Here is a 27,945-nt window from a genome sequence, read left to right as displayed (position 1 = left end):
AAGGAGGCTAGTATTAGACAATGCCCCCGGACTTCATACATACAGTATCTCTGGTGTAGCTGCAGCAAAACTCAGTCACTTACTTCTCCGGTGCTGGATATTTCTCTTGGCACCCCAAGATATCATCACTCGGGGGGGGGGAGGGGGATTCAGCTCTATCCCAGGTGAGATGAAACCACATGAGTGAGGCTGCTTTGGAGACAGAGAGCAGCATTTAAAAACAGTGTGTATTCAAAATTTAACTTAATTTTTAAGGCAGCAAAATACTCGTGAATAACTGAAGTTGCAAGTGCCGAACCCACTAATCTGGAGGGAGACCTCTACTAACTTTTGGAAGTGGTCACACACCTTATGTTTCTATTGTGCCTCTTTGCACTAGACAGATGTTTTCTGTAGTACAATCTATTCTTCCTTAAACTTCCCAAGGTCAATGTTTTGTTGTTTGTTTCTTGCTATGCAGTACTGTTTAACGAGGAGATGCACAAGGTGTTTACATACTAAAATAGAAAGCAAAGGAACATCAGTTAATAGAACAGAAGAAAGGAGGTGGAGCCAGGGTCTCCCCTCCTCTCCCTGAAAAAAAAGCAAAATGAAAAATCTAGGAGAATGCAAGGCCTTTTGCAGGCTTGAGGATGAAAGGAAATCCCTTGAGGTACGTTAATCTTCACAGTGCATCTGACAAGGTTCTAGGACAAGTCCTTAATTCGTTTCTTCTGAGTGACATCAGTAATGCTAGAATTTATAGGAAGGCATATAAGCTTTGGATAGGAAGTTCTGTACGAGAATTTAAAAAAAAAAAAAAGGTTCCTTTGAGGTTTGGTGGATAATTCATGGATTTTTATGGGTAGATTTGGTTAGTGATTATAACTGGTCTCTGAGGTTGGGACATGTAATATGTGTTCAGTGTACAAAAGCTAAGCAGTGCAGTATCTGAATCTCTAATCAATAGGCAGAAAATGCATTATTCCAGTATTGTTTCCATAGAGACCAGCAGCCTTGTTTTCCATTGGACGTTTCATCAGAACTATACAGTCTGGTAGGTGTGAGACCCATTTTAATATGATGATGGTGGCTGTTAACTTTGTCCAGCCGGTCTCTTCAGCTACCGCTTTGGTGTATCTGCAGGGTTGGCTTCAGAATAGCCAAGATCTCCATCGTATAAGAAAGAAAAATATAGATGTGCATTAGTCTGACTAAATCCACAATCCTGCTGGATCCTGCTTGTTTTGACAGTAAGAAGTGGCATCTGCCGAGTACTTGCTGATGTAAAATCTGAGAGAAATGTCTTGAATGTATGCTGATATTCCTGTATGTGTGTGTGTGTATTTTAAAGCAGATTAATAAACTGAGCAGGAAAAAATAGCCGACACTCTGCTGTATGAGTTTGCTAGAGCCATTTAGAGAGATTTTTTTTTTTGAATGTGTCTAAATGCAAAGATGAGTTGTTTAGACTTCAGAAAGCTTTTGACATTTATCAACATACAGACAATGATTGTTTCACTACAGGAGGCATCCAATCCATCATTATCCTCCTGCTTTGGACTTGGAGTAGACTGCAATGCTGTCGGGGATTTTCATTTCTCCTTTCTTTTATGTATGCATTGAAATCTTAGCAGGAACTCATCTGGTACCATTACTAATAAGATGGACAGAAACGCACAGAAAATCATGCAGAAGGACGAGGAAAGTGCAGTGAAGGCACTGGTTTTATACAGGCTTCATCGTTGCAAAGCTGTATCCAAGTGCTGGAGCAGGACAGACCGTCTGGTGCAGCCCTTGAGCTTGGAAACATCTGTTGTGCTGTCACTTGATCTAGATACCTCTAGTAGCTTGGCTCCAGTTGCAGGTGATTGTGACACCGTCTTGGCCCATGATGCCAGTGATGACACAGCTTTGGTTAAGGAAGCGGTATCTGGCACGGTCTCTCCTTTAGCGTGGAACTCTTCAATTGTAGTACAGAAGGAATCGGATCTTCCTCAGGTGAAGAAGCAGGATATGTATCTTAAGACAGAGACCCAGGTCTTCTCATTTCTGGGTGGACAAGTGGCTTCAGAGCAACCCCTGGATATTAAGTTTAGAGCTACAAATGACATATTAAAAAAGAGGTCTGATGTGTGGGAGGCATTTGAGAATTGTGAGAGGAAGACATTTCAGAAGGTAAGAAAGAAATAATTGCGCTAATGCCATTTCTCGTGATATGGAAAAGAATGATGCTGGATTGAAACAAAAATCTACAGGATTGCTGAAACCTGAGCACATTCATACTTGCTTTCTGAAAACAAGTGCTATATCCTTTGCTGAATTTTTGAAAAAATATTAAAACTGTTTAGTGGAACAGTATGGGGAAAGAATTGCCATAATCCATGCATATACCTCTGAATCTGCGTCTACACAACTTCATCATGTCTGTATGCTTGTCTGCCCTCTCTGTCTGTCTGATTCACTATTTGCTTATCTTTACTGCTAGTGCCTATATGTATTGTTGCATGTATAAATACATGTTTTGATATCAAGGGAAGTGTAATTATATTGTGTCTTTATTGTATATGCATATGTCTGGAAATATTTTGGCTAGTTTATGATTATCTGGTAATAGTTTTGAGTATGCTTGCTGTGTCCTTACATTGCATGCTATTGTATAGAACGGGAACTAAATAACATTGACTTATTCTTTCGTAGATCTCATGATGTTTATGCTGTCTTTCTGGAAATGTTTTCATAGTGATTGCAGATTTGGGTTTTTTTGTTGGATTGGGAACGGATATATTCAGTGTTTTGATGACCTCTTATAGGCAGATCCTTTTGCAAATCCTAGCCAGTGTTTGCTGCATATTGAGGCTTAAGGAGACAAATGTCTTTGATTTGAAATCTTATCTCAAAATGTGCTACATGATATGCAGTATCTGGGCAGTTTTATAATTAGCACCATGCCATTCCTACATTTTATCTAGAAATGAAGAATGAGTGAGCTCTTTGTCTCTTGAATGTATTCTTTAACATACCTATAGATCCAGATTTTAGGCTAGCCCTAATGAATATACATGAGAGATTTGCATATAATGGAAGTGACAGGCATACACATCTGTTCCATGCATATTCATTAGGGCTATCCTGAAAACCCGATTGGCCTGGTGGTCCTGCAGGACAGGGTTGGGGACCACCGCTATAGATGAATGCTGCCAATCCCTCAAAGGATATTGGAAAGAAATTATATAAAATGGTTTGATTATAAGCATGTCTGTCTTTCTAGGGATAAAATAACTACAACACTTACTGCAATGGAATCAAATTGTACTTAGGAAAGTGGCAGGCAGAAACCAATGAAAAGATCCATTTGAGTTTGAAAATGGGCTGTATTGGACCAAGGACTTTAGAAAAATTAAGCCCCTCTTGCCCTCCAAAAAAAGACTCTGTCATTGTTAACTTAGGCTGCACCGTTCTGAACATGTGAGTGTTATCCCCTCCTCCCACCTTATGGAGGTAGAGAAAAAGCTAGGCTTTTCCTGTTAACTCACCAGTATAATCTGCTAATGCACTAAGTTCCAGTCATATTTCTCTACCTCTAGTAGATACCGTATTAATTGTGCTCCAAAAACCACACTAGAGCTTATTTTCAGGGAACGCCTTATTTTTTTTCATGTACAAAAATCATCTCTCCCTTCCTCTCCTCCACCCTAATTCTTACTCTTTCCTTTCTCTCCCCCTCATGAGCAGCAGCTCCGAGGCCTCCAAAAAGAGCGGCAGCACTCTGAATGGGCCTTCCCTCTGCAGCGTCTTTCTATCCCTCCCTCCCATTCCTCTGTGCATTGGAACACCAACGACCCTCCCACTGTGAGCCTGCCATACCTCCAACGCCGAAGCCTCCAAAACAGCAGCAGCTCTGAACGAGCTGCTTCGCTGTCTTTTTCACAATTAAAGATTTTTATATACTAGTATTACCACCAATTTTATTTTCACAGGGCTCTTCTACACCAATTTTGTGTAGTGTCCTATTTTTTTCACTTCTGCAGGTTATTTTATTGTCCTGCTTTACACACTTTTTGCTCACTTACTCACTTCCACTATTTATTATGCACACCTTTTTTTATCTGCAATGATTTTTACATCCATAATAACATTTTTATAGGACCCCTGATGAAGGCACTCACATTTGCTGAAGATACAAGGGAGAAGGGGGTTGTCGGGAGACTCTAGTGGCCCACTGGCAGGAAAGAATGGGCATCCCTCCTGCTAAGGCAAGGGGGGGAGGATGGAGGGCACGTGCAGGCAAGAGGAGTTGTCTGCAGGAGGGGGGACTTTCCCTTCTGCTGTTCGTTCAATCAGCTGAGCCGGCTGGACTTGGGGAGACCTGCGGCTCAGTTGATTAGGAGGGAGGAGCTGTATCTAACGATTACTCTTCTGAGCAAGCACCAGGCACAGTTCTTCCCCCTAATTTACTGGCGATTCTCCACATAAATAATGTTCATTTAGTTTACACGCTATTATGCTGAGAATTTCCCATAAAAGTCAAATTGCTCCCACTATGGCTACTACATCGACTCGCTGGATTTTACCGGCAAGTTTTCAGAATCCAGTCCTCCCCCCCAATTAAAACTCTTTCACCTTGCTCTATTTCACCCCCCCAATAACACCTACTAGTGCTTCCTGATTTCCAATTAGAATTGATTCACCGATTCAAATCGGGTGAATCGATTTGTATTTAGAAAAAACCTGCCTTGCTGATTTGGGGTCCAACCCTCCTCCCTGTGCCTTCAGTCTCCTATGGCAGGAGCGGCAGCGCTGCTTCTTGCTGGCTGTCTACTGCCGCTGATGCTCCTGCATTAGGGGGTAAGGAGGGAGGGTCAGTCGGGCAGTGCTGGTGTCCTCTGGCTTCCCCCTGGCCTCCCGCTCTTACCTTCACTGAATTACAGGAACGGAGCAGCCTGCACAGAGGATCACTGGTGTTTTAGCGATCCTTGCAGGCTACTGTTGTCTTCAGGAGCACGTTCACTCTGCCGCAGTCCCGCCCCTCCTCTGATGTCATGGGCAGGATCGTGGCAGAGTAAACATGCTCCTGAAGACAATGGCTTCTGCAAAGATTGCTAAAGCACCAGGGATCCTCTGTGCAGCCTGCTCCGCTGCTGTAATTCCAGTAAAGGTAAGGCCGGGAGGTCAGGGGGGAACATGCAGGCCCTTGAGGGAGGGGGGCCCTGGTGTAGAAGTACACGGAGGGAGGGAAGGGGGGGTTCAAAGAGATGTGCATATGCCGGACTGAGGGGGTGAGGAAGAAATAATGGGTCTAAAAACAGAGGAGAGGGAGAGAGATGGTGGACAATGGGATTTAATAATAATAATAACTTCATTTTTTCTATACCGCCACAATCTTGCGACTTCTAGGCGGTTCACAAAGAAGAGCTGTACAATCAGCGAATTACAGTAGATGAATACAAGGTGGTTTAAAGGAAAAAATTATACATAGGTTGAATTATAAGAAATTAACTATTTTGCATCTTACAATTGAAAATAGTTGGACACCAGCGAATATCAGGATACAATTATGAAGAGGGAATTTTAGCAGACAGGGAATGTGGATACCTACTGTGAGGAAGAAATTCAGAATAAGGTGTGGAAGTTATGTTCACGGGAGAGTGTCTGGCTAGGACAAGAATTTCTTAAACAAAGTGGTCTTTAGTTCTTTCCGGAAGATGCTGTAAGTCAACCTAGCGGTATCGATGAGATAGCCTAGCCATCTGTCTACCAGCTTGAAACTTGAAAGTTCTGTCCAGGAAGGTTCGATATCTGCAGCCAGCGATTTTCGGGTATGCAAACAGGTTGTGGTTTCTGGTATATCTAATGGGGGAATAGAATTCGAAGTGAGGTAGAAGGTAATTGGGGGTCATTCCCCAGATTAATTTATAGCAAAAGCAGGAGAACTTGAATAGAATTCTTTCTTCGATTGGTAACCAGTGCAGCCGTTTGTAGAAGGGACTAATGTGATCACTTTTCTTTAGTCCGAATATTAAGCGGACGGCCATGTTTTGAACTATTCGCAGTTTTCTTACGTTTTTTTTAGGTATCCCCAAGTAGATGATGTTACAATAGTCCAGGGTAGATAAAATCAGCGACTGTACCAATAATCTGAAGGATAGAGGGTCAAAATATTTTTTTATGGTTTTCAGTTTCCAAAGAGTGGAGAAGCATTTTTTTGTCACCGAGTTTATGTGATCGATCATAGTTAATTTGGTATCTAGAGTGACTCCTAATATTCTTATAGTTTTTAATATTGGGTGGTCGTGGCCATTTATTTGTATTGCTGTTGTGGTGATTTTTTCCTTTGGGCTAGCCAGGAAAATTTTTGTTTTTTCTGAGTTTAGTTTCAATTTAAAATTTGTGGTCCATTGTTCAATTTCCGTCATAATGGAGGAGATGTGTTTGGATGTGGCATTCGTCACATTTGTTATTGGAATTAATATAGAGATGTCATCTGCGTAAATGTAATATATTAGATTTAACTTTTGTAGTAGGTGACCTAGGGAGGAGAATATATATGTTGAACAAGGTGGGAGATAGTGGGGAGCCTTGAGGGACTCCCGAGGGGCTTTTCCAGGATTCCGAGTAATTCCCATCGTTGACCACTTGATAAGATCGTTTAGTTAAGAAGCCTTGAAATCAGGTCCACACACTTCCCGATATTCCCATTGCATATAGACATATGAGCATTATTTCATGGTCCACTAGGTCAAAAGCGCTACTAAAGTCTAATTGTAAGTTCAGGGCGCTGGTGCCATGACTGAAGAGATTGTATAGGTGATTAAGGAGAGAGCCAAGGACTGTCTCAGTTCTGAATCATTTTCTAAAACCTGATTGATGGTCATTTAAGAGATTGAATTTTTCTAAGTGATTTACAAGTTCCAGGTTGACCAACCCTTCCAACATTTTGGTGAAGAAGAGGGTGCTTGCAATGGGTCTGTAGTTGGACGTCAAAGTGAGTGAGGTCTTCTGGTCTTTGGGGATGGGTGTGATTAGAATGTGACCCATATTTTCCTGGTAAATTCCAGTTGTAAGAGTGGATGTTGCCCAGTTAAATAGATCCCTTTTGAATTCGGGAACTGCAACTTGCATGATCTGGAATGGGCATTCGTCTAGAACAGTGTTTTTCAACCTTTTTACACCTATGGACCGGCAGAAATAAAATAATTATTCTGTGGACCGGCATTGGTCCATGGACCGGCGGTTGAAGAACACTGGGCTAAGTCGTGGGCCAGACCCCGCCCATCTCTACCTAATCTCCACCCCAGACCTCGCCCCTATAATAGTACTAATTGCACCTTGCACGTCCCGTGCCTCATCTGAAAGCCTTCCCTCTGTCGTTGCAACGTCAGAGAGAAGGCTTCCGTTCAGGCGCAGGATGCCCGTAGGAGCCACTGCCCATGGCTTTATGCACAGAATCAGTTAGGAAGAGGGAGCTGGCTCAAAGATAATGCCTCATCGATCGCACTGTGGACCGGCGGTTGAAGAACACTGTTTTGTGCCTGATGCACGTGCTGGTCCTGTGGACCAGCAGGAAATTTCTGTGGACCGGCACTGGTCCATGGACCGGTGGTTGAAGAACATTGGTCTAGAAGACAGTTTGATTTGGCGTATTTATTGAATAATGTGAGGAAGTTAGACTAACCAGGGTGTTCGAATTCATTCCAGTACATATCGACATTGGGCTCTCTTTCCTGTGGCGTGAACTGGAAAACGAAGTTGGGTGAAGGTGAAGGTATTGAGGCTCTTAAATCAATGATTTTTTTGCTAAAGTGGTCAGCGAGGATGTTGACCATTGACATCCGTTCATTTTGGTTTTTTAAGATCTGTGTAGTATCTGTTAATTTGTTCAATATTTTGAACAGTTCTCTACTTAGGGAGGGAAGGAACAGAAAAGAAGAGAAGTTGGACACAAGGGGATGGTGTAGAGGGGGAAGGATAGAGATACTGGATAGGAGGGTAGTTGGGAAGAGGATGGGAGAGATGGTGAACCCTGGGGAGGTGGGGAAGGAGGGAGAGATGCTGGATGAAAGGGTAGTTAAGGAAAGGAGAGATGGATCTCGGGATGGTGGGGTCCATCACTGCAGCTGCGGGGATAGAGACAAAAAAAGAAAATATGTCAGACCTCTGGGGGAGGGAAGGGGAGCAGGAGGACAGAGATGGATGGTTAGAAAGAAGAAAATGACAAATGGGCAGGAGACTCTGGAAGCAAGTTATCAGAAGACAACCAGAGCCTGGGACCAACATGATTTGAATAATGACCAGATAACAAAAGGTAGAAAATCTAATTTTATTTTCTGTTTTGTGATTACAATGTGTCAGATTTGAAATTTGTATCCTGCCAGAGCTGGTGTTAAACTGCAAACGTGAGCTAGGATTTAACAGAGAGAGGAAAAGTCTTCTTTGTTTGTTTATTTTGTTTCCACCACAGCACCAGTGTGGGTAGGAGAGGGCAAAGGGGGTGAAGAGGCTATAAAATAAACCCACCAGGATGTTTGAAAACAAAAAAACACCGAATTGAAAAATCGATTCAATAGGCTGAATCGAATCAAATCGAAATTTTTTTCCTGAATCGGGCAACACTAATACCTTCCAATCGCCAAGCCTCCTTTTGAACTTTGTACCTACATAGGCGGAATGTGGCAGAGGAAAGGCTTCCAGGACTGGCTGAAGGCAGCTTTCATCGGACTCTTCTGGTGACCCATAGGAAGGTTGAAGTGCTACAGCATGGGGGGGTGGGATGGAGGAGGAAAGAGATGAGATGCCATCTCTGTGTATGGGTTGTGGTGGTGGTGGGGTGGTCGTATATACTGTTGATTCAAGCTGCTTCCATTCTGGTGGTGACAGGGTTGAAATATGTTGGTAGACTGAGATCTGTTTCAAAAGCTTTTTTGTTTAGTTTTGTTTTTAAAACATTCTGGGAATAAAGGGAAGATATTTGAAGGATTTTATGCCATGCGAACCAAGTATAACTTGTGGTACTTTTTAAGGTATTTGATCTCCACACAGTGGCCTTTAGGTTGAAGGTCCTAAATTATGGAACCAGATTCCATTCGTACTGAATAATATTATAAATTACCTCAATTTTAACAGATTTGTAAAGTTATTTTGATTTATGATGCTTTGCTTTAAGAGTTATAGATTGTATGACTTTAGATCGTTATTTAACGTTAGAAAATCATACTGATCTTATGATTAAAAAAATGCTTTATGACCCTCTGGAAACTTCGAACTATTAAAAAATATTTTGATTTTGTTTCTTCTAGAGTAATAGTTCAGTCCCTAATTCTATCTGCTCTTGACTATTGTAATATCCTCTACTTGGCATCTTATAAGGAAATTCTAAATCGTATTCGAGTAATACAGAGCACTGCCATGTGCTTGATTTTTGGGTTAAAATAATACGACCATGTGAGTCCCTTTTATTGGCAACTACATTGGTTGCCTTTTGAAGCGTGAATTTGCTTTAAAGATCCTTTTGGCCTAGCTCCAGGATACCTATCCACCCAGTTTAAATTATACAAGTCGGATAAAAATACTCGCAATATCTGTATGTTTATGTTTTCATCTGTAAAAGCTTGTCGTTATAAAAGATTTTTAGATAAGACTTTTGCTTATCAGTTAGGGAAAATGAATTCCTGGTTAAGTTCTTTGATTCCTCAAACTCAATCATATCATGCCTTTAGAAAATTATTGAAAACCTATTTGTTTGATAAGTTTGTATCATGATTATTGTCTTAACTTGTTTACATGTAAGTTTCACTGATTGGAACTCATGATTGGGCAGTATACAAAAACAAAGTTATTATTATTAGTGTGCATATTCTATACCCAATTCTGTAGATATAACTTTTTTTGTTTTACATTGAATAAGAAAAATGTGGGTAGGTGAGCTAGTGTTAGATAGGTAAGTGCTTTACTTGTTTTTATTTCTGGGTATTGTTTGTTTGTTTTTTTTTAAAGGTGGCCATGGCTGAGTTTCTGGGACAACAGTCACATGAGCTGTCTCTCCTCCCTCCATGTTCATCTGCATTAGGTGAAAATACCAGGATAGTGGAAGAAGTATGTGGCAGACACCTGAAGAAATTATCAAATGACAGGTTTAAAACAAATTCAGAGGTAAATTATGTGAAGTGCTGCCATTTGAGCTTATTATCACAGCATGTTATGAAGGCAAATAAGTAGGTTAAAGAAAACAGTTGAGGCCAGGGCTTCTCAAATTTGTTTTAAAAAATTCAGATTAGAGCTCTCAAATGATCTCACAACTCTTATGATTCCATGCTCACCCACTTGTCTGCTTCATTCCATAATTGACTATCGCCTGTTTCTTCCTAGCCCTAGATTCTCCCAGTCCCAGCTCATGTCTACTAGACACTGCTTTTTTTTTTTCTTTTATACTTTTTTTCTAGAATTCTCTTCCTCTTTTAATTCAAGCAGAATTATCTTTCAAGAACTTTAAACATGCTCTAAAAGCCTGGCTTTTCCTTACTCTAGGGTGGCTGCTTTTTTTTTTTTTTTTTGCTTCCAACTTTACATATCTCCCTCTTTTCTTGCCACCGAACGATTTTTCTTTCCCTCCTTTCTCTCCTCCCCCACATTTTTCCTTGCCTCTCTTTAATCTCCAGTCCCTCTGTCTACTTATTTTTCTTCCCTCTGAGTTTGTTTGCCTCTGAGTGACTGCTTTATCTTTCCTGTCTAATTCCTATGTTTTAATTTTTTGTTAGATATATTTTTATTAGACCAAAATATTTCCAGTACAATCAATATAGAATACTTCTTCATCCCCTCATAATATTTTAAAAAAGAAACATACTCTGGAGTCCAGATAAAGAACATAATGGCAAAGTATAAATCAGTTCACAAATAATATGCGTCTATAGGGGACTAAACCCCTAAAATTGGCAAATCCAACATTTCTTAACAGCAGGCACCTCCTCATATTTCCGCACAAGACAGACATTATCCCACCAAGCAGTCATTGACAAAGCCAGTTTTTTTATTATATTTTGCTCTGGTGTAATCCAGATCTTAGAATTCAAGAGCGAGCTCTTAATTGGTTGGATTGGTAGGATAAGGGAATGTGTAAATTAGGGGGAAGAACTGTGCTTGGTGCTTGCTCAGAAGAGTAATCGCTAGGTACAGCTCTTCCCTCCTGATCAACTGAGCTGATTGTCAACATGCGATCTCCATCCCTGACCCACACAAGTGGTGTGTACATTGTTTAGGACCTGATCATCGTCCAGAGTCTTGCGCCCGCTGTGCTACACTTCAAAATCGAGCCAGAAGAAAAATTTTTTACTTTTGTTTTTTAAGAAGCTATTTGTTTTGCCTTTTGAGAGTATTTTGAGCACTGAGGAGCTTAGGGACTTGGTTGGAAGCCTAGATGTTTTTTTTGCCTTTTCTGTGCTAAAGAACAGTGGGAGTGCATTGAACACTGAGGACATTTATCTTGAGCTGAGGGTGGAAGTGACACCCTGAATCAGGTCCTAGAGTGCATGAGACTTGTGAACTTTGCTTGCTATAGTAAGTTACTGTTTTTGTGCTAAGTTGCAGCACCACTCGTGCTACTTTTGACCTTATGACCAATGGAGTTGTGCTCACCAATAAATGCTTTGTTTAAACCAGAGGAAATCTCAGTGTGCTTTTGGGGTGGCACTGAGGGCTGTATACCACAACCTTTAACAGGACAGGTATTCTCCTTGGCAGTTAGGCCTAAGCGTGATCCTGTCCCACAGCACACATACCCATACATCCAGACCACAGAAAGTTCCTTCAGTTTCATGTAGGTCATAATCTTCAATACAAAATTCTACCATTCAGCCAAGAGTATTCACAAAATGCTTATTAGTGGTAACAGCAACCTTATCTAGACAATTGGTTGATAAAAGCTGCATTGTCTCAAGCAGTCTCCTCAGCTACACGGCGACTATAACTCTTCTCCAGCTTTTAGGATTTGAAGTAAATTTTCCAAAGTCTCATCTTCAACCCTCTTAAGTGTTGGAGTTCATAGGAGCCATGCTCAACACTACTCTTCTATGAGCTTTCATACCCCAACCAAGACAAAACATCTTACTTCAGTTATGCAATCATGTGTCCTCTCTGCAAAATATCTCAGCAAGGTAAATGATACTTCTCATGGGTCACAAGGCATCTACAATTCACGTAACTCTCTTTGCTCATTTTCATCTCAGATCAGCTCAATGGAACCTGTCATCTTAGTGGTCTCTGGTCACAGACTCCTTATCTCAATGGGTCAAGGACACCTTGCCTCATCGTCAGGCTCTCCAACGGTGGCTGAAACCGACAAATCTCTCGAGGTTTGCTATTTCACATCTCTCCACATCAGAAAGTACTCACAATGGATGCGTCTATGTATTCATGGGCAGGTCACCTAGATGATCTATGGACTCAAGGTATGTAGTTTGCTTGAGAGAAGGCATTCCATATCAACCTATTAGAGCTGTAGGCAATTCAAAATGCTCTCAAAACATTTCAGGATCATCTTTCCAACCAAGTCATCCTTGTTCGAACAGACAATCAAGTAGCAATGTACTACATCAACAAAAAAAGGAGTAACGGAGGCTCTCTTTCTCAAAATATATTTCTCAAGGCGATATATGTGCAAGGGAAGCAGAATGTCCTGGCCAACAAACTCAGCAGATTCCTTCATCCACACAATGGACTCTCAACTCCAAAGGCTTGCACCTCTTCTCAATTTAGGGAACTCCTCACATAGACCTGTTTGCATCTCCCCACAATTACAAGTTACCTCAATTCTGCTCCAGACAGTTCTCTCCTCATCGCTTGGAAGTAGATGTGTTTTTTCTGGATTGGTTATACAAGTTCCTGTATGTGTTTCCGCAAGTCCCTCTAATTCTGAAGACGCTAGTCAAACTCATACAAGAATCAGCCACCATGATCCTCAAAGCTTCTTGGTGGCCCAGACAACCTTGGTGTTCGCCCTTCTACTTCAACTGAGTACCAAAGATCCAATTCCATTACAGCTCTTTCCATCTGTACTCACTCAGAGTCAAGGTTCTCTTTTACATCCCAAATTGCAATCTCTGCACCTAACATCTTAATACTTCTTGACCTGACTCATGACAGGTCCTTTTCTGTTGATGTCCTGGCCGTTAACGGGTTTTAAACAGTGCTACTGGTGACAAAGGCAAACTTGCATCACTGACCCTCACAGTTGGTGTTTGCAGTGTCTTGGCCCAGAACACCATGTAGAATCTTGTGCTCAGTGTTCTACCTTGCAGAAACATTCCATGAAAAGCTGGAAACTTCAACAAGAAAAATTGTTCGGCATTGGCATGGACATAGAAAAGACATCACAACCTTCGACGTTGAAGGCATTGACATCGACACTGGTGTCAGGAGACATCGCGTCCATCTGGTAAGCCAGCTAAGAAGCCGCCAGCTTCGCAGCTGGTGTTGCAGGTATCTATTGCATTGAGTCCCTTAATGCCGACCAAGCAGCTATGAGCTCCCTTGCATATTGCCTCTCCTACATCGAGGTGTGCATCCTCTTTCTTCAGCACTTGGGTTTCAAAATCAATTTTCCCAAATCTCAGCTTCACCCCTCTCAGACCCTGCAATTTATCGGAGCTCTGCCAGACACCATTCATCTCAGAGTGTTTCTCCCTCAGCAAAGACTAGACAATTTGATTCAGCTTTGCACTCTGACTTTTCACCTTCCATCACTCTTGGCCAGACAAATAATACTACTGGGTCACATGGCTTCCATGGTGCATGTTACTCCATTTGTGAGACTTCATCTCAGGATGCCTCAATGGACTCTTGCATCTCATTGGTCTCAAGCACTCAACTCACTGTCTCAAGGCATTAAAGTCACTCCTTCACGCTGACATTCTCTGCAGTGGTGGATAAACTCTTCCAATCTTTCCAGAGAGTATTTGTTCCTCACACCTCCACATCAGAAGGTTCTGACAACAGATTTGTCCACCTATGCTTGGGGGGCTCATCTGGATGGGCTTCGCACTCAAGGTCACTGGTCTATTCTTCAATTCTTCAACCACTTTCAGGAAGCAATCCCATTCCTTATGTTTCATCCTTCCCTTTCCCTTTCCCATTTCCTTTTTTTTTTTTTTTTTTTTTAAATTCATTTTGAACAATGTAATTTTTCTCCCTTCCATTTCTTTATTCCCTCCCACCACTTTCCAGTATGTCTAGTTAAAGTCTAAATGTCCACAATCCCCTTCTTTTTGTATTAGTTTTATCTTTTATCTTATTTTAACTTGTAAACCGGCTAGATACTTGCTGATAGTCGGTATAGTAAATTTTAATAAACTTGAAACTTGTCTACCCAGGACCAACTTTGTCATATCAATCTGTTGGAACTCAGAGTGATCTACAATGATCTCAAAGCTTTTCAGCACATTGTCACCAACCATATCCTTATCTGCACAGTCAATCAGGTTGTGCAATGTATTACATAAACAAGCAAGGTGGCACTGGCTCTCCGTCATTGCTCACAACATATTTGGGCCATTGCTCACAACATATTTCTGAAAGCAATATACATTCAAGGGGAGCAGAATTCTCTGGCAGACAGACTCCAGCAGGTTTCTTCAGCCACATGAGTGGATGCTCAATTCTGCAGTTAAATGTCTCAGTGGGGGACTCCTCAGATAGACTTGTTTGCATCCCCCCTCAACCACAAACTGCCTCAGTTTTGCTCCAGGCAGTATTCTCCTCAACGTCTGGAAGCGGATGCTTTTCTACTGGATTGGACACACAAGTTTCTTTATGGATTTTCTCCAATTCTTCTCATCCTCAGAACGCTTGTCAAGCTCAAGCAGGAGGAGGCCATCATGATTCTTATTATTCCTTGGTGGTCCAGACAACCTTGGTTTTCCCTTCTACTTCAACTCGGTACCAAGGAACCAATCCCACTTCAGATTTTTCCATATCTTCTCACGCAGGGCTACAGATCGCTTCTGCACCCAATCTTCAGTCATTACATCTGACAGTTTGATACCTCTCGGGATGACATTAGCTGACCTTCAGCTTTCCCAGCCTGTCAGATTTATCTTAGATGCATCAAGAAAACAGTCTACGCAACAATGTTATCAGCAGAAATAGAAATGGTTTTCCTTGTGGTGTACTCTTCATCATGATGCTAAATCCACCTCTGTACCTTTAGTATTGGATTACCTTCTACATTTATCCAATTCAGGCCTCAAGACCACTTCAATTAGAGTTCATCTCTGTGCTATCAATGTTTTTTTATAGCCCAGTTGATGGAAAACCTCTCACTGCTCATTCTTTAGTAGCCAGATTTATGAAAGGACTTTTAAGTATCAAACCACCTCCAGTGGTTTGGGATCTTAATGTTGTACTTCCTAAACTAATGAAACCAGCTTTTGAACCAATGTCCTCGGCTCAGTTTAAATATCTCACTTGGAAAGTGGTTTTTCAAATCTTTCTTACATCTGCTCGAAGAGTAAATGAACTTCAAGCACTGGTGGCAGATCCACCAATCGCAGTGTTTCATCATGACTCATCCAGAGTTCCTTCCCAAGGTAATCACTGAATTCCATCTCAATCAATCCATTGTGCTTCCAATCTTTTTTTCCTAAGCCTCATTTTCATCCTGGAGAAACAGCTCTTCATACTTTGGACTGTAAAAGAGCTTTGGCCTACTACTTACAGCATACTCGGCCACATAGGACATCTCCTCAACTTTTCGTCTCCTTTGATCCTAACAAGTTGGGACATCCTTTATCCAAGAGAACTATTTATACATGGTTGGCGGCTTGTATCACCTTCTGTTATGCTCAGGCTGGGCTGCAATTGGGGAGTCGTGTCACAGCCCACAAAGTCCAAGTTATAGCATCTTCAATTGCTTTTTTACGTTCCACTCCTGTTGAAGAGATCTGTAAAGCTGTTACTTGGTTCACGCACAGTTCATACATTCACAACTCTCTTTTATCTGGAATCTTTTTCCAGACGGGATGGTCACTTCGGCTAAGCAGTATTACAGAATTTATTTTCTTAATGGCCAACTCTCCCTCCATCCCATTGTAGTAAGCTAGGGAATCCCACATGTGAGAATGTGCTGCCTGCTTGTCCTGGGATAAAGCACAGTTACTTACTGTAACAGGTTTTATCCAGGGACAGCAGGCAGATATTCTCATAACCCATCCACCTCCCCTGGTTGGCTTCTTAGCTTGCATACGGAACTGAGGTACTGCAAGCCTACGTCGGGTGGGAAGGCACTTGCGCATGCATGGTGTGCTGGCAGTTCACAAACTCTCAAGTTCTTAAAGTAGTGATGCACTTTTGAAGCTATCTGTACCGGGGGCTACATGGATGAATATCTGCCTGATGTCCCTGGATGACACCTGTTACAGTAAGTAACTGTGCTTTCTCTGAGGGCAGCAAGCATATATTCTCAGAATCTGCCAATCTCCTCTATTTGGCTTCTTAGCTTTGTTACGAACCTGATTGTCCCATGAGCTGACATCAGGCAGGAAGGTACCGGCATGTGCTTGGTATGGGCACTGACTAAAGATTTAAAGTGAGAGTGCATTTGGCAGTGTCTGTACGGGGTTCTGTGGATGACCTCACTGAGGTGAAAATATATTCCTGCTGTCCTTAGAAAACATCTTCTACAGGTTAGTATCTTTGCCTTTTCTTTTCTTCTGCAGGGAGGTGAGACAAATATGCTAAGCACTGTTTTTCTCATTTCTAGGATGACAGTCACAGCACTTTGGTGAAACAGAATTCTAACTTGCTGCATGCTCTGGAAGAGTTGCAATGTCGTTGCACTTTTTTGCAAGAAGAGAACTATTTATTGGTAAGAAAGAGAGCACTTTAAGTTTAAATTTAAGGAACTGATATGAAATCTGCTAAAAATTCAGTACTTATGACAACAGATAAAGGCCACAAGGCTTATCCAGTCTTTCCATCCACACCATCCACTATATTTCCTCTCCCTAAGAGTTCTCACTTGCTTGTCAGTGTTTGTTTCTTTCACCTCCACTGGGAGGCTGTTTCTTGTATCCACCATCCCTTCTGTAAAAAAAAAAGTATTTGCTTAGATTACTTCCTACAATCTTTTTTACTTCATCCTGTGCTCTCATATTCTGCAGTTTTTATAAAATTGGAATATTCTTTATGTCTCATCCCTAAAAATCATTAGTACCCGTAGGGCTTCTTCTTTCACAACGATTGCTCCAACAATATGGAATTCGTTACCATTATATTTAAGGTCCGAAGCTTCTTATTTAAAGACACATACAACTGTTAATTGATCTAAGGGACTTTCCAAGCTTATTTTCTATACTAAAATTGATTTCTCCCTTTCCCCATGTTATTATCCTTAATTGTTCTTTCTTTCTTTCTTTCAAATTGTATTTCTCCCCACTAACCTATTGTTTCATGTAAGTAAAGTTATGCTATTAATAGTTTAACTGGACCCCTTTTTAAATTTTTACTCTAAAACGCTTAGAATTTATGATTAGCGTTTTATCAAATTTTTAATAAACTTGAAACTTGATATTCAATTCCTATACATTAATGCCATGCAGATATTTAAATGATTTTATTATATCCCCTCTCTCCCATCATTCTTAAAGAGCACATAGTAAACTTCAACACACTATGGACCGTTTTCCCAAGCACGCTTCGACATTAAGGTCTCCCATGTCCAGACGACATGCACCACAAACAGTGGACACAGTAGCACAATTTCAGGCATTGACCTGTACAACTGGTGTGTACAGTGTGTAGATTCTGACCTTTGAGATATTCCATTCACACTCTGCTCTCGTATTCAGAAGAGGTAATTTAAAACCCATAAAATTACAGTTTGTAAAACTTTTTGATACAACTTCAGGGACATTGAACATGGCTGAAGACTCCAACCCCGATTCTCAACCTTGATCTACTCCAGCATCAACACATGCACCAGCTGCATCAACAACTCATCCCACTTCTTTGGTTCTTCCAGCATTGGGGGAGCCTCATAAGCGAACTAAGAAGCCTAAACATTTCTCCCCTACCAGACATGCTTCGGCATTGTCTCAGGCGTCCACTCCATCGATGCATTTTAAGCGTCGATGCACTGATGACAGATCACCATCCTTACAGTTGGTGTTTCCTCAGAGGTGTTCCTCAGTATCGAGGTTCCCAATGCCTTAACACCCAACCAGTGCCCAATTGTACCCTTTCCAATATCAGTACTGGCACCATCGCTGCAAAATCAGCTTCGAGCATGAACTAATTGGGTTTCCACAGTTTCATTTTCAGCCTCAGTCAGTCCGAGCAATTGCCACAGAGTCATTCCAAGCATCGATATCAGACATCTCAACGTTGAGCCTCAAAACCTAAAAGGTGCTCAACGCATGGGTTATTCAGGAAGCAGAGCACTCCAACCTCTCCTCGATGTGCCTTGTCACATTCTCAGTGCTCCTCTCAATGTTCATCTCAATGCTCTTTTTCCAGAAGAGCTAACGTTGAGGACTTTGACTCCATTTTGTCACTGTGCTATACTGATGATCTCTGGAACAGGGCATTACTTTGGTAAAATTTTTCTGCCCTTTCTTTTTTTTTCTTCCAGGTGTAAGTTCTTCTGCATCACAGTCTGGCTGGGAAACATCATATCACCAAAGCTGCTGCTCAGGTTGCAACTTCTGTCTCTCTGCAGACAGAAAATGTTAAACAGGCAGAGGGAGTAGTTCCATGTTCAAGCTGTCTTCAGCTTGAATTCCTCATGAATGAAGTAAAAGAACTGAGAGAGGAGGTGGCAAGATTGAGAAGCATCCGTGAGAACGAGAGGTACATCGATGAAATGGTTTATGAATTCAAGTTTCAGGTTTAATTAATTTTAATATACCAACGATCGATGTGCACCTGGCTGGTTTACAATGCTAAAAATGAAAGGTTAAAATAAATTGTTTGTAGGGGGGGGAAATGTGAACATTAAATACACAAATTACAAATACGAACATGAGCTTGAGGGGAAAGGGGGAGGGGAAAGTTAATAATTATATCATTCAAAACAAATTAATTAAAGGGAAGAGGGGGGAGAATAGAACACCAGGAATGGTGATTGCTTCTTAAAAGCGGTTCGTGTTTATTTTGCGTGCTGTTGGAATGGGAATATTTAGACGCTATAGTATGCGTCTTGGAATAAGAACGTTTTTAGTTTAGTCACAAATTTGTCGAGTGAATTTTCAAGGTGGAGTTGAGGTGGCATGGCGTTCCATAAGGTTGGAGCTACAACGGAAAAGTTAGTTTTTCTGGTGTATTGTAGAATTATTTGATGGAAGGTGTAGTCAGTAAATTCTGATCAGCCGATCTAATGGTCCGGGGAGGGCAAAAGGGGATGTTGAGTTTATCAAGAAAAGATGGGAGACGCGAAAGTTTGATTTTAAAGACCAGCATTAAAGTTTTATAGGTGATGCGGTGGGTGATGGGTAGCCAGTGAGCTTCTTGCAGAAGAGGAGTAACATGATCATATTTGCCAACCTTATAGATAAGTTTGATTGCTGTATTTTGAATGAGCTGCAGATGATGTAATTCTTTTTGAGTAATTCCATTGTATAGGGAGTTGCAGTAATCTAAATGAGAAATGACCAGTGAGTGAATGAGGGTTGTGATAGCATCAGTTTCAAGAATTGATGTTAAAGAACGAATGAGCCAAAGTTTGTGGAAACAGATTTTTACGATGTTGCTTATCTGGTCATGGAAGGTTAAATCTTTGTCTAGAATAACTCCGAGCAATTTTATTTTTTATTCCATTTTTACCGGGCAAGATTTAATAAAGATTTGTGCATTTATCATATCATTGTTCCTGATCGGGAAGAGTATACCACAGGATTTATTGATGTTGAGGGAAAGTTTATTTATGTGGAGCCAGTCACTGATTTTGTCAAGTTTGGTGTTTATTCCTTGTATTTCGCAAATATTTGAAGGATCAACAGGGTGAAGAAGTTGGATGTTGTCTGCGTAAGCAAAGAAAGTAAAGCCAATGGACTGAGCTAGAGTGAGAAGAGGGGCAAGAAAAATATTGTAGTAAAGGAGAAAGAATAGAGCCTTGATGAACGCCGAAAGTTTGACTAATAGGAGATGAAATTTTCTCTTTCGAGTGGACTTTGAAATTACAGTCTTGGAAGTAGGAAATAAACCATGAGAAGGCAGAACCTGTGAAACCTCCGGTCTTAAGACGATCAATAAGGAGGTGATGGTCAACAGTGTTGAAGGCAGATGACAAGTCTAGAGAGATAAGGAGGACAGATTTTTGGTGATCATGAACATAGTATATAGTAGAGGTGATACCAAGTAGTGATAATTCTGTGGAGTAGTTGGAGCGGAAGCCGGTTTGGTATGGGTGAAGCGCATTGGTTTTGATGAGGAATTCTGTGAGCTGGTTCAGTACTACTTTTTCCGTAAGTTTAGAGATGAGAGGAAGGTTGGCAATAGGATGAAAGTTTGCTGGATGTGTTTTGTCTAGATTTTGTTTTTTTAGTTTTTTAAAATAGAACTTTATACCATCCCCCTTTATATTGAAGAAGGGAATTGTTACACCGAGATTGCCGCCATTTATATTCGGTGGAGCGGAGTTGCCGGCAGAGGAGGATAAGATTTTCATTGTACCATGGTTTCTTTTTAGGTTGTAATTGGGATGTTTTTGCTGGGAAGGGGCAAGAAGGTCCATGAGAGACTGTGTTGAGACTTTCCAGAGATCAGATTGTTCTTCTGTTGAAAGATTAGTGAAATCTTGTAGGTTCAGGTTAAAGGAATTTTGTATAGCAGAAGCTGTAATTTTATTGATGTCTCTAGAAGTATAAGTGCTCTGTGAAATGGTGGATGAGGGAGTAGGAAGGTTTAGTTGGAGATTGATTAGAACATGGTCCGACCAAGGGAGAGAGTAAGTTTGAGGATTTTGAAAGAGAGGGCTGATAGCAGTTGGGCCAAATATATCAATAGTGTGTCCTGCAGAATGAATAGGAGATGAGAGTAGTAGAGTCAGGGAGATATCTGAGGTTAGGGTTAAGAGTTCTGATGTGTTTGGGTGATTAGGCTGATCGAAATGTATATTAAAATCCCCTAAGATAATAGGGTTTGGATGGGAAATGCTAAAGTCCATTATTGCAGACATGAGGGCAGTTAAGGAAGGTTTGGTGACAGGAGGGGGGAGGTAAGTAAGGAGGAAATTAAGAGGTTGGGAGTTTGTAATAGAGAATTGGGGAGTTACAACTGGGTGAAAGTTATATGATGGAGAGAGGTCAGTTTTAAAGGGGATAGAAGAATGATGAATCACGGCTAGGCCTTCTCCTTTTTTATTTGGGCGGCATTGAAGTTTTGCTTTATAGTTGTTTGGGCAGGCTTAGTTGATATAAGCCTCGGCATGGATTAGCCGTATCTCTGTTAAGCAGAGAATGTGAAGGTCGTGTTGGAGAATTAAATCATGTATTATGGGGGCCATTGACAAAATATTGTAATGAATGAATAGTAGGAATTCTCTTCTTCTTTTCAATATTTTCTTTGTGACACACATGGAGGGGGGGGTAGTGAAAATAATTTTTACACAATATGCTATAATATGATATACAATATGTAATGTATGATTGGAAAGTACTTGAAGGGTGGGGGGAGGGAGAGGGGATAAAAATATTGTTTAGAATATTATGTATTAGATATAAAAGTGATATTATGTAATCATTCAATTGTATTTCAATATTTTGTACACTTCATGTAAAATTTGAAAATGAATAAAAATTATAAAGGAAAAAAAAAAAAAAAAAATCATGTATTAGATGGTGTTTGTTTTTAATGGAGTAAACATTTAAGAGACCTATTCTTGGTTTAGTATAATGGTGTAAAAGTTTAGTGTGTGTTGTATGGTATGGAATTAGAGAAATGGCTGTAACACACTTAGGCTGGTTACCTGTGAGAACTTGAGGGGGGGGTCGATGGCCCAGGAAACAGGAATTGAGGCCATTAGGTGAGGATAAGAGTGATTAAAGGGAAGGGTAAAGAAGGGACCGATTAGCAAAGAAATGGAGGAAAAGAATATTTAGAAAGAAGAGTATAGTCTTACCGATAGAGTTGTAGAAAGTACATGTCAAAGATTTCCAGTAGTGGGGAAGAAGAGGCTGTGCTGAGGGAAGACAGCTGGACTCAGATTACAGAACATTGCAAGATTGGTACTGTGACTAACCCCGTCCTTGAACTGAAGAACCTGGAAGTGGAGTAGATGAGAGCATCCCAAGGAGATGAAGGACCAGAGCTTGAAATCCCAAAAAGTACTGGATCCGTGATCACTAGGCAGCGTAAGGTAGTGGTAGTTGGTGATTCCCTTCTGAGTGGTACAGAAGCGTTCATTTGCAGACCAGACATGTCACGAGAGGTTTGCTGTCTGCCTGGTGCCAAAATCCAAGATGTTATTATGGAGAGCTTGCCAAGACTCATCAAACCTGATGACTACTATCCGATGCTGCTCATCCACATTGGCACTAATGATACTGCCAGGTACCCCTGCGAACATGTCAAAAGTGACTTTGGCTCTGGAGAAAAGGTGAAGCAGTCAGGTGTGCAGGTGGTATTCTCGTCCATCCTCCCTGTTGAGGGTAAAGGGCAGAGAAGCTCTCATCCTGGAGATGAATGTGCGGCTAAGTGGATGGTATCATTGAGAGCGTTTTGGCTTCCTGTACCGTAGGATAATCTTCCAAGGGCTGCTGAGCAGGGATGGAGTGCATCTATCAAAGAAGGGAAGAAGTTCCTTTGTCAGCAGGCAGGCTAATCTACTGAAGAGGGCTTTAAACTAGAAGTGATGGGGCAGGGTAAACAAAGCTCCCGGATGAGTATAAGCCCTTAGGAAAGTAAATCACTGAATACCTCTACACGGATGGGAAAAGGGGGCAATGTCTGGAAAGCAGTATATACTAATGCTCCAAGTATGGGAAACAAGATTCTGGATCTAGAAGCTGTGATGGAAGACTGGGGTGTAGTTGTATCGGGCTATAATCTATTCAGGAAAAACAGGGTAAGAAGAAAAGGAGGATGAGTAGCGTTGTTAAAGATCATATTAAAGCCACAAAATTGCAGGAGCTAGCTAAAATGAAGGTAGGCAAAGCGATGGAGCCAGATGGTGTACATCCTAGGGTGCTGAAGGAACTTAGGGAAGTTCTGGTAGCTCCGCTGACTGACCTTTTCAATGAGTCTCTAGAGTCGGAAGTGGAACCGAAGGACTGGAGAAGGGTGGAGGTGGTCCCTCTCCACAAAAGTGGAAGTAAGGAACAAGTAGGCTGGTAAGTCTGACTTCTGTGGTATGCAAATTAATGGAAACACTTTTAAAACAGAGAATGGTCAAGTTTCTAGAATCCTGTGGATTACAGGACCAGAGGCAACATGGATTCACTAGAGGTAGGTCTTGTCAGACAAATCTGATCAATTTCTTTGACTGGGTGACCAGAGAATTGGATAGAGGATGTGCGCAAGATGTGGTGTATTTAGATTTTAGCAAAGCCTTTGACAGTGTTCCACATAGACGTCTAATAAACTGAGTGTTTTGTTTGTTTATTTAAGATTTGATATACTGCTCCTGCATTTTACTGACCTAAGTGTTTTACAAAGTATCAAACTAAAATGAAATTAGGTACTTGAGAAAAACTACCCTCGGGATGGGTCCCCAAAGTGACGGGCTGGGTCAGGAACTGGTTGAGTGGAAGGTGACAGAGGGTAGTGGTCAATGGAGATCGCTCTGAGGAAAGGGATGTTACCAGTGGTGTGCCTCAAGGTTCTATTCTTGGGCCTGTTCTTTTTAACATTTTTATAAATGACATTGCTGAAGGGTTGTCGGGTAAGATTGCCTCTTTGTGGATGATACCAAAATCTGCAATTGAGTAGACATGCCGGATGGTGTGAATAACATGAAGAATGGCCTGACGAAGCTAGAAGAATGGCAGCTAAAATTTAATGTTAAGAAATGCAAGGTCATGCATTTAGGCTGCAAAAACCCAAGGGAACGGTACAGTTTAGGGGATGAAGAACTTATGTGCACAACAGAAGAGCGGGACTTGGGTGTGATTGTATGTGATGATCTTTAGGTGGCCAAACAGGTTGAAAAAGTGATGGCAAAAGCTAGAAGAATGCTAGGTTGCATAGGGAGAGGTATGGCCAGTATAAAAAGGAGATATTGATGCTCATGTATAAGATTTTGTTGAGACCTCATTTAGAATATTGTGTACAGTTCTGGAGGCCGCACCTTCAAAAAGATATATAAAGGATGGAGTCTGTCTAGAGCAGGGATCTCAAAGTCCCTCCTTGAGGGCCGCAATCCAGTTGGGTTTTCAGGATTTTTCCAATGAATATGCATGAGATCTGTGTGCATGCACTACTTTCAATGCATATTCATTGGGGAAATCCTGAAAACCCCACTGGATTGCGGCCCTCAAGGAGGGACTTTGAGATCTCTGGTCTAGAGGAAGACTACTAAAATGGTTTGTGGTCTTCGTCATAAGGCATATGGGGACAGACTTAAAGATCTCAATCTGTATACTTTGGAGGAAAGGCGGGAGAGAGGAGATATGATAGAGACGTTTAAATAACTACGTAATGTAAATGAGTCTAGTCTTTCATTTGAAAGGAAACTCTGCAATGATATGGCATAAAATGAAGTTAAGAGGTGATAGGCTCTGGAGTAATCTAAGGAAATATTTTTTTACAGAAAGAGTGATAGATGCATGGAGCAGTCTCCCAGAAGAGGTGTGGAAACAGAAACTGTATCTGAATTCAAAAGGGCCTGGGAGAGTCACATGGGATCTCTTGAAGAAAGAGACAATGGTTAAAGCGGATGGGCCATTTGGCCTTTATCTTCCATCATGTTTCTGGGCCATTTGGCTTTTATCTGCCATCATGTTTCTATCTCCCGGAGTTTTCTGCAGATGAGTGCTATGGGATGCAGTCAGATCCTTTATCTCCACCACCATGATGCAGATTGCCACCTGAAAGTCTATCCTTTATTAGCTTTATTAGACAGATGAGTCAAGATACCCTATTAGCATGGAGTCTGAAGAGGAGCCTCGTGCAGAGCCCATGGAGGCTTTGGACTATGAGAAATGGCCTAAAGATTGCATCCAAAATTCTTATATAATCCCACTCTATTCCTGGACTAGTGGTTTATCTTTCTATGGTCACCAGACAGCTTGTAGGAAGCCTCATTATACAGAGTCTTGAGCCCCTCTTACCTCATGACTGCCCCCCAGGAATCCAGTTTCTTCCCAACATGTCAGACTGTAGCAGCTTGTCTTCTCTGCTCATGTTAATTTTTTCCTTAAACTCAGTAGTTTTGTTCGTGGATTCCATCCTCATGCTGTAGAGGCCTGGTGTTCCAGATCCCAAGTGAATCCCTCGTCTCCCTCCGTAGCACAGGTGTTGGATTTCCTGCAAGCCGGCATCAAGCAGAGTCTGGCTGTCTCTTTGTGTCCAGATAGCGGGTCTTTTGTGTCTGGGTCCCGCTTCACTCAGGGGTTTGTTGGCGTCCCATCCGGACGTGGTCCGCTTCTTGTGAGGGGTGGTTCGTTTCCGGCCCCCTTTGTGGCTGCCTTGTCTGACGTGGAATTTGAACCTGATTCTCCACTCGCTGCCTTGTCTGACGTGGAATTTGAACCTGGTTCTCCACTTGCTGGCTCGTCCTCCATATGAACCCCTGGAGCAGGTGTGTCGGCAAGATCTCACCATCAAAACTGTCTTCCTTGTAGCGGTCACTTCTGCGTGTCATGTCTCGGAGCTTCAAGCTCTCTCTTGTCAGGGGCCCTTTCTTTGAATTACGGATTCTTCTGTCATCTTGAGGACAGTGCCCTCCTTCCTACTGAAGGTGGTTTCTGTATTCCGTAAAGGCCGTAACATCTTGGGAATCCTGCATGTGAGAATATTATGCCTGCTTGTCCTCGGAGAAAGCAGAGTTACTCACCTGTAGAAGGCATATTTTCTCACAACCCGCCCACCTCTCCTAGTTGACGACTTATAGCTAGCTATCTTACTGAACTACAGGACCCGCAAGCTGAAGTCATGCTGTCCTTAAAATTGAAAGTGATGGTACAATTTTGACTATCTGTACCAGGTTCCATGGATGACATCATCCACATGTGAGAAAATAAAGGGGGGGGAAGGGTTGACTCAAATGTAAACAGACCCCACCCAAAAAATCTGTTTATATTCGAGTATATATGGTAGGAGCCATAGGTATTTGTTGTATTGAAGAGGGAAGAGGATGGGAGGAAGGGTCTGGGTGTTGGTCCAATTTAAAATATAGGATTGAGTAACTAATATACTTTTTTTTGTCTAAGAAAGTTCAGTCATGTTCTGATACATGTACTTTTCAACTACTTTCAGACATTATTACTTGATCCTATTTTTTCACTGTTTTCTAAAGAAGGAAGAGGCGGTGCCCCCTGAATCATTCAAGACGAACAAACCTTCCTTCCTTCCTTCCTATGAAATAATTTAACAATATCTAAACAAATGAAGAAATAAATAAAGAATTTGAGATTGAAAGGGTGGGAGGGAAGGTATTAAACTTTATCTATTAATATCATAAATGATAGAATTTCAAGTGATGTATTTATTGTCAAATGTTGTTTTTTGTTTGGTTTTTTTTTTAATTCTTTATTCATTTTCAATCTTACATCAAGTGCACAAACAATAAAACAAACACATCACTTGACAATCTTTCTGATTTATCTTACAATACATAAAATTACCACCCTCCCCTCTCATCATTCCTCTATTATTTCCCCAATAAGAAAAATGTAAAATATACCTCCCTCTCCCCCCAATCATTAGACGGTGTATATTACAATAGAAAATGGTGTTTACTCATTACAATAAGAAGTTAATGGCTCCCAAATTTTATTAAATTTCTTATAGCTTCCTTGTTGTATAGCTATTGCTCTTTCCATTTTATAGATGTGACATAATGAGTTCCACCAGAAATTGTAATTGAGTCTACTGTAATTTTTCCAATTACTTGTGACATGCTGAATGGCGACTTCTGTCATTATCAATAAAAGTTTATTGTTATTTGATGATATTTGGCTCTTTTTCCTCAGACATACCAAATAGTACTGTATCATAAGATAATGCCACATGCTTTTCCAATAAACAATTTACTCGATTCCAAATTGAGTTCCAAAAGGCTAAGATAAAGGGACAATAAAACAAAAGATGATCTAAAGTCCCTACTGTCAAATGTTTAATATTTATGCACTTGTTGTAAGATGAAAAATGAATAAAGATTTATAAACAAATGACCCGCACCATTGCCCTCCATGCGTGCTCCCACCAATGCTATAGTCATATGCCTACCTCACAGAAGAACACCAGTACTGCTGTCCTAGCACCCCCAAAATGACCCATGCTGTTGCTCTTCATGTGCGCCCCTACCAGTGCTGTAGTCGCATGCCCTTCCTCCCCGAAGAACACCGACTCCACTGTCCTGCCACCCTTAAGATGACCCCCACAGCTGATGTCATGCTTACAGCTCAAAGCTGCTGTTGCCATTGCTCTGTGTTGATCTGATTTGGGGCCTTGAGCATCTGCGCATGCTCAAAGCCTGCTGGTTCCCGCCCCCTCCTAGATGCTCTGAGATTCTTGGTGGGGTGGAAGCTGGCGGGCCTTGAACATGCACATATGCTCAAGGCCCTGCACCGGATCAACAACTAGCATTGGCGGTGGCAGCTTTTTTCTTCAACAGCTGATGGGTAAGTGTGATGTTAGCTTGGGGGGGGGTGCGCTTGGAGGACAACGCAGGGGTGGCCGATAGTAGCACCAGTGTTTTTCGGGGAGGGGGCAAGTGACTACAGTACTGGTAGGGCGCACATAGAGGGCAACAGCACGGGTCATTTTGAGGGTGGTAGGATAGCGGTACCGGTATTCTGTAGTGGGGGGTAGGTGTTTGAC

General features: G+C 41.5%; 1 protein-coding gene across 10 annotated transcripts in view; it reads left to right on the top strand.

Moving 5' to 3' along the window:
- Positions 1–27,945, top strand: part of TSPOAP1 (TSPO associated protein 1) — a 225,595-nt gene that overhangs the window by 18,332 nt on the left and 179,318 nt on the right. For 6 of the 10 annotated variants that reach the window (XM_033922921.1, XM_033922919.1, XM_033922917.1 and 3 more), the window contains exons 3-4: positions 9,973–10,128; positions 16,730–16,834. The exons of 1 other annotated variant lie outside the window; for it this stretch is intronic. In XM_033922921.1, coding sequence (XP_033778812.1) covers positions 9,973–10,128; positions 16,730–16,834 — 261 coding nt within the window. Of the gene's footprint in view, positions 1–507; positions 653–1,506; positions 2,158–9,972; positions 10,129–16,729; positions 16,835–27,945 lie in introns of those variants that run through there. 3 more of the 10 variants (XM_033922926.1, XM_033922922.1, XM_033922920.1) reach the window with 3 other exon arrangements.

This window comes from Geotrypetes seraphini, chromosome 15 (assembly GCF_902459505.1).
Source record: "Geotrypetes seraphini chromosome 15, aGeoSer1.1, whole genome shotgun sequence".
NCBI lineage: Eukaryota > Metazoa > Chordata > Amphibia > Gymnophiona > Dermophiidae > Geotrypetes > Geotrypetes seraphini.
This window is presented reverse-complemented; position numbering and strand designations above follow the sequence as displayed.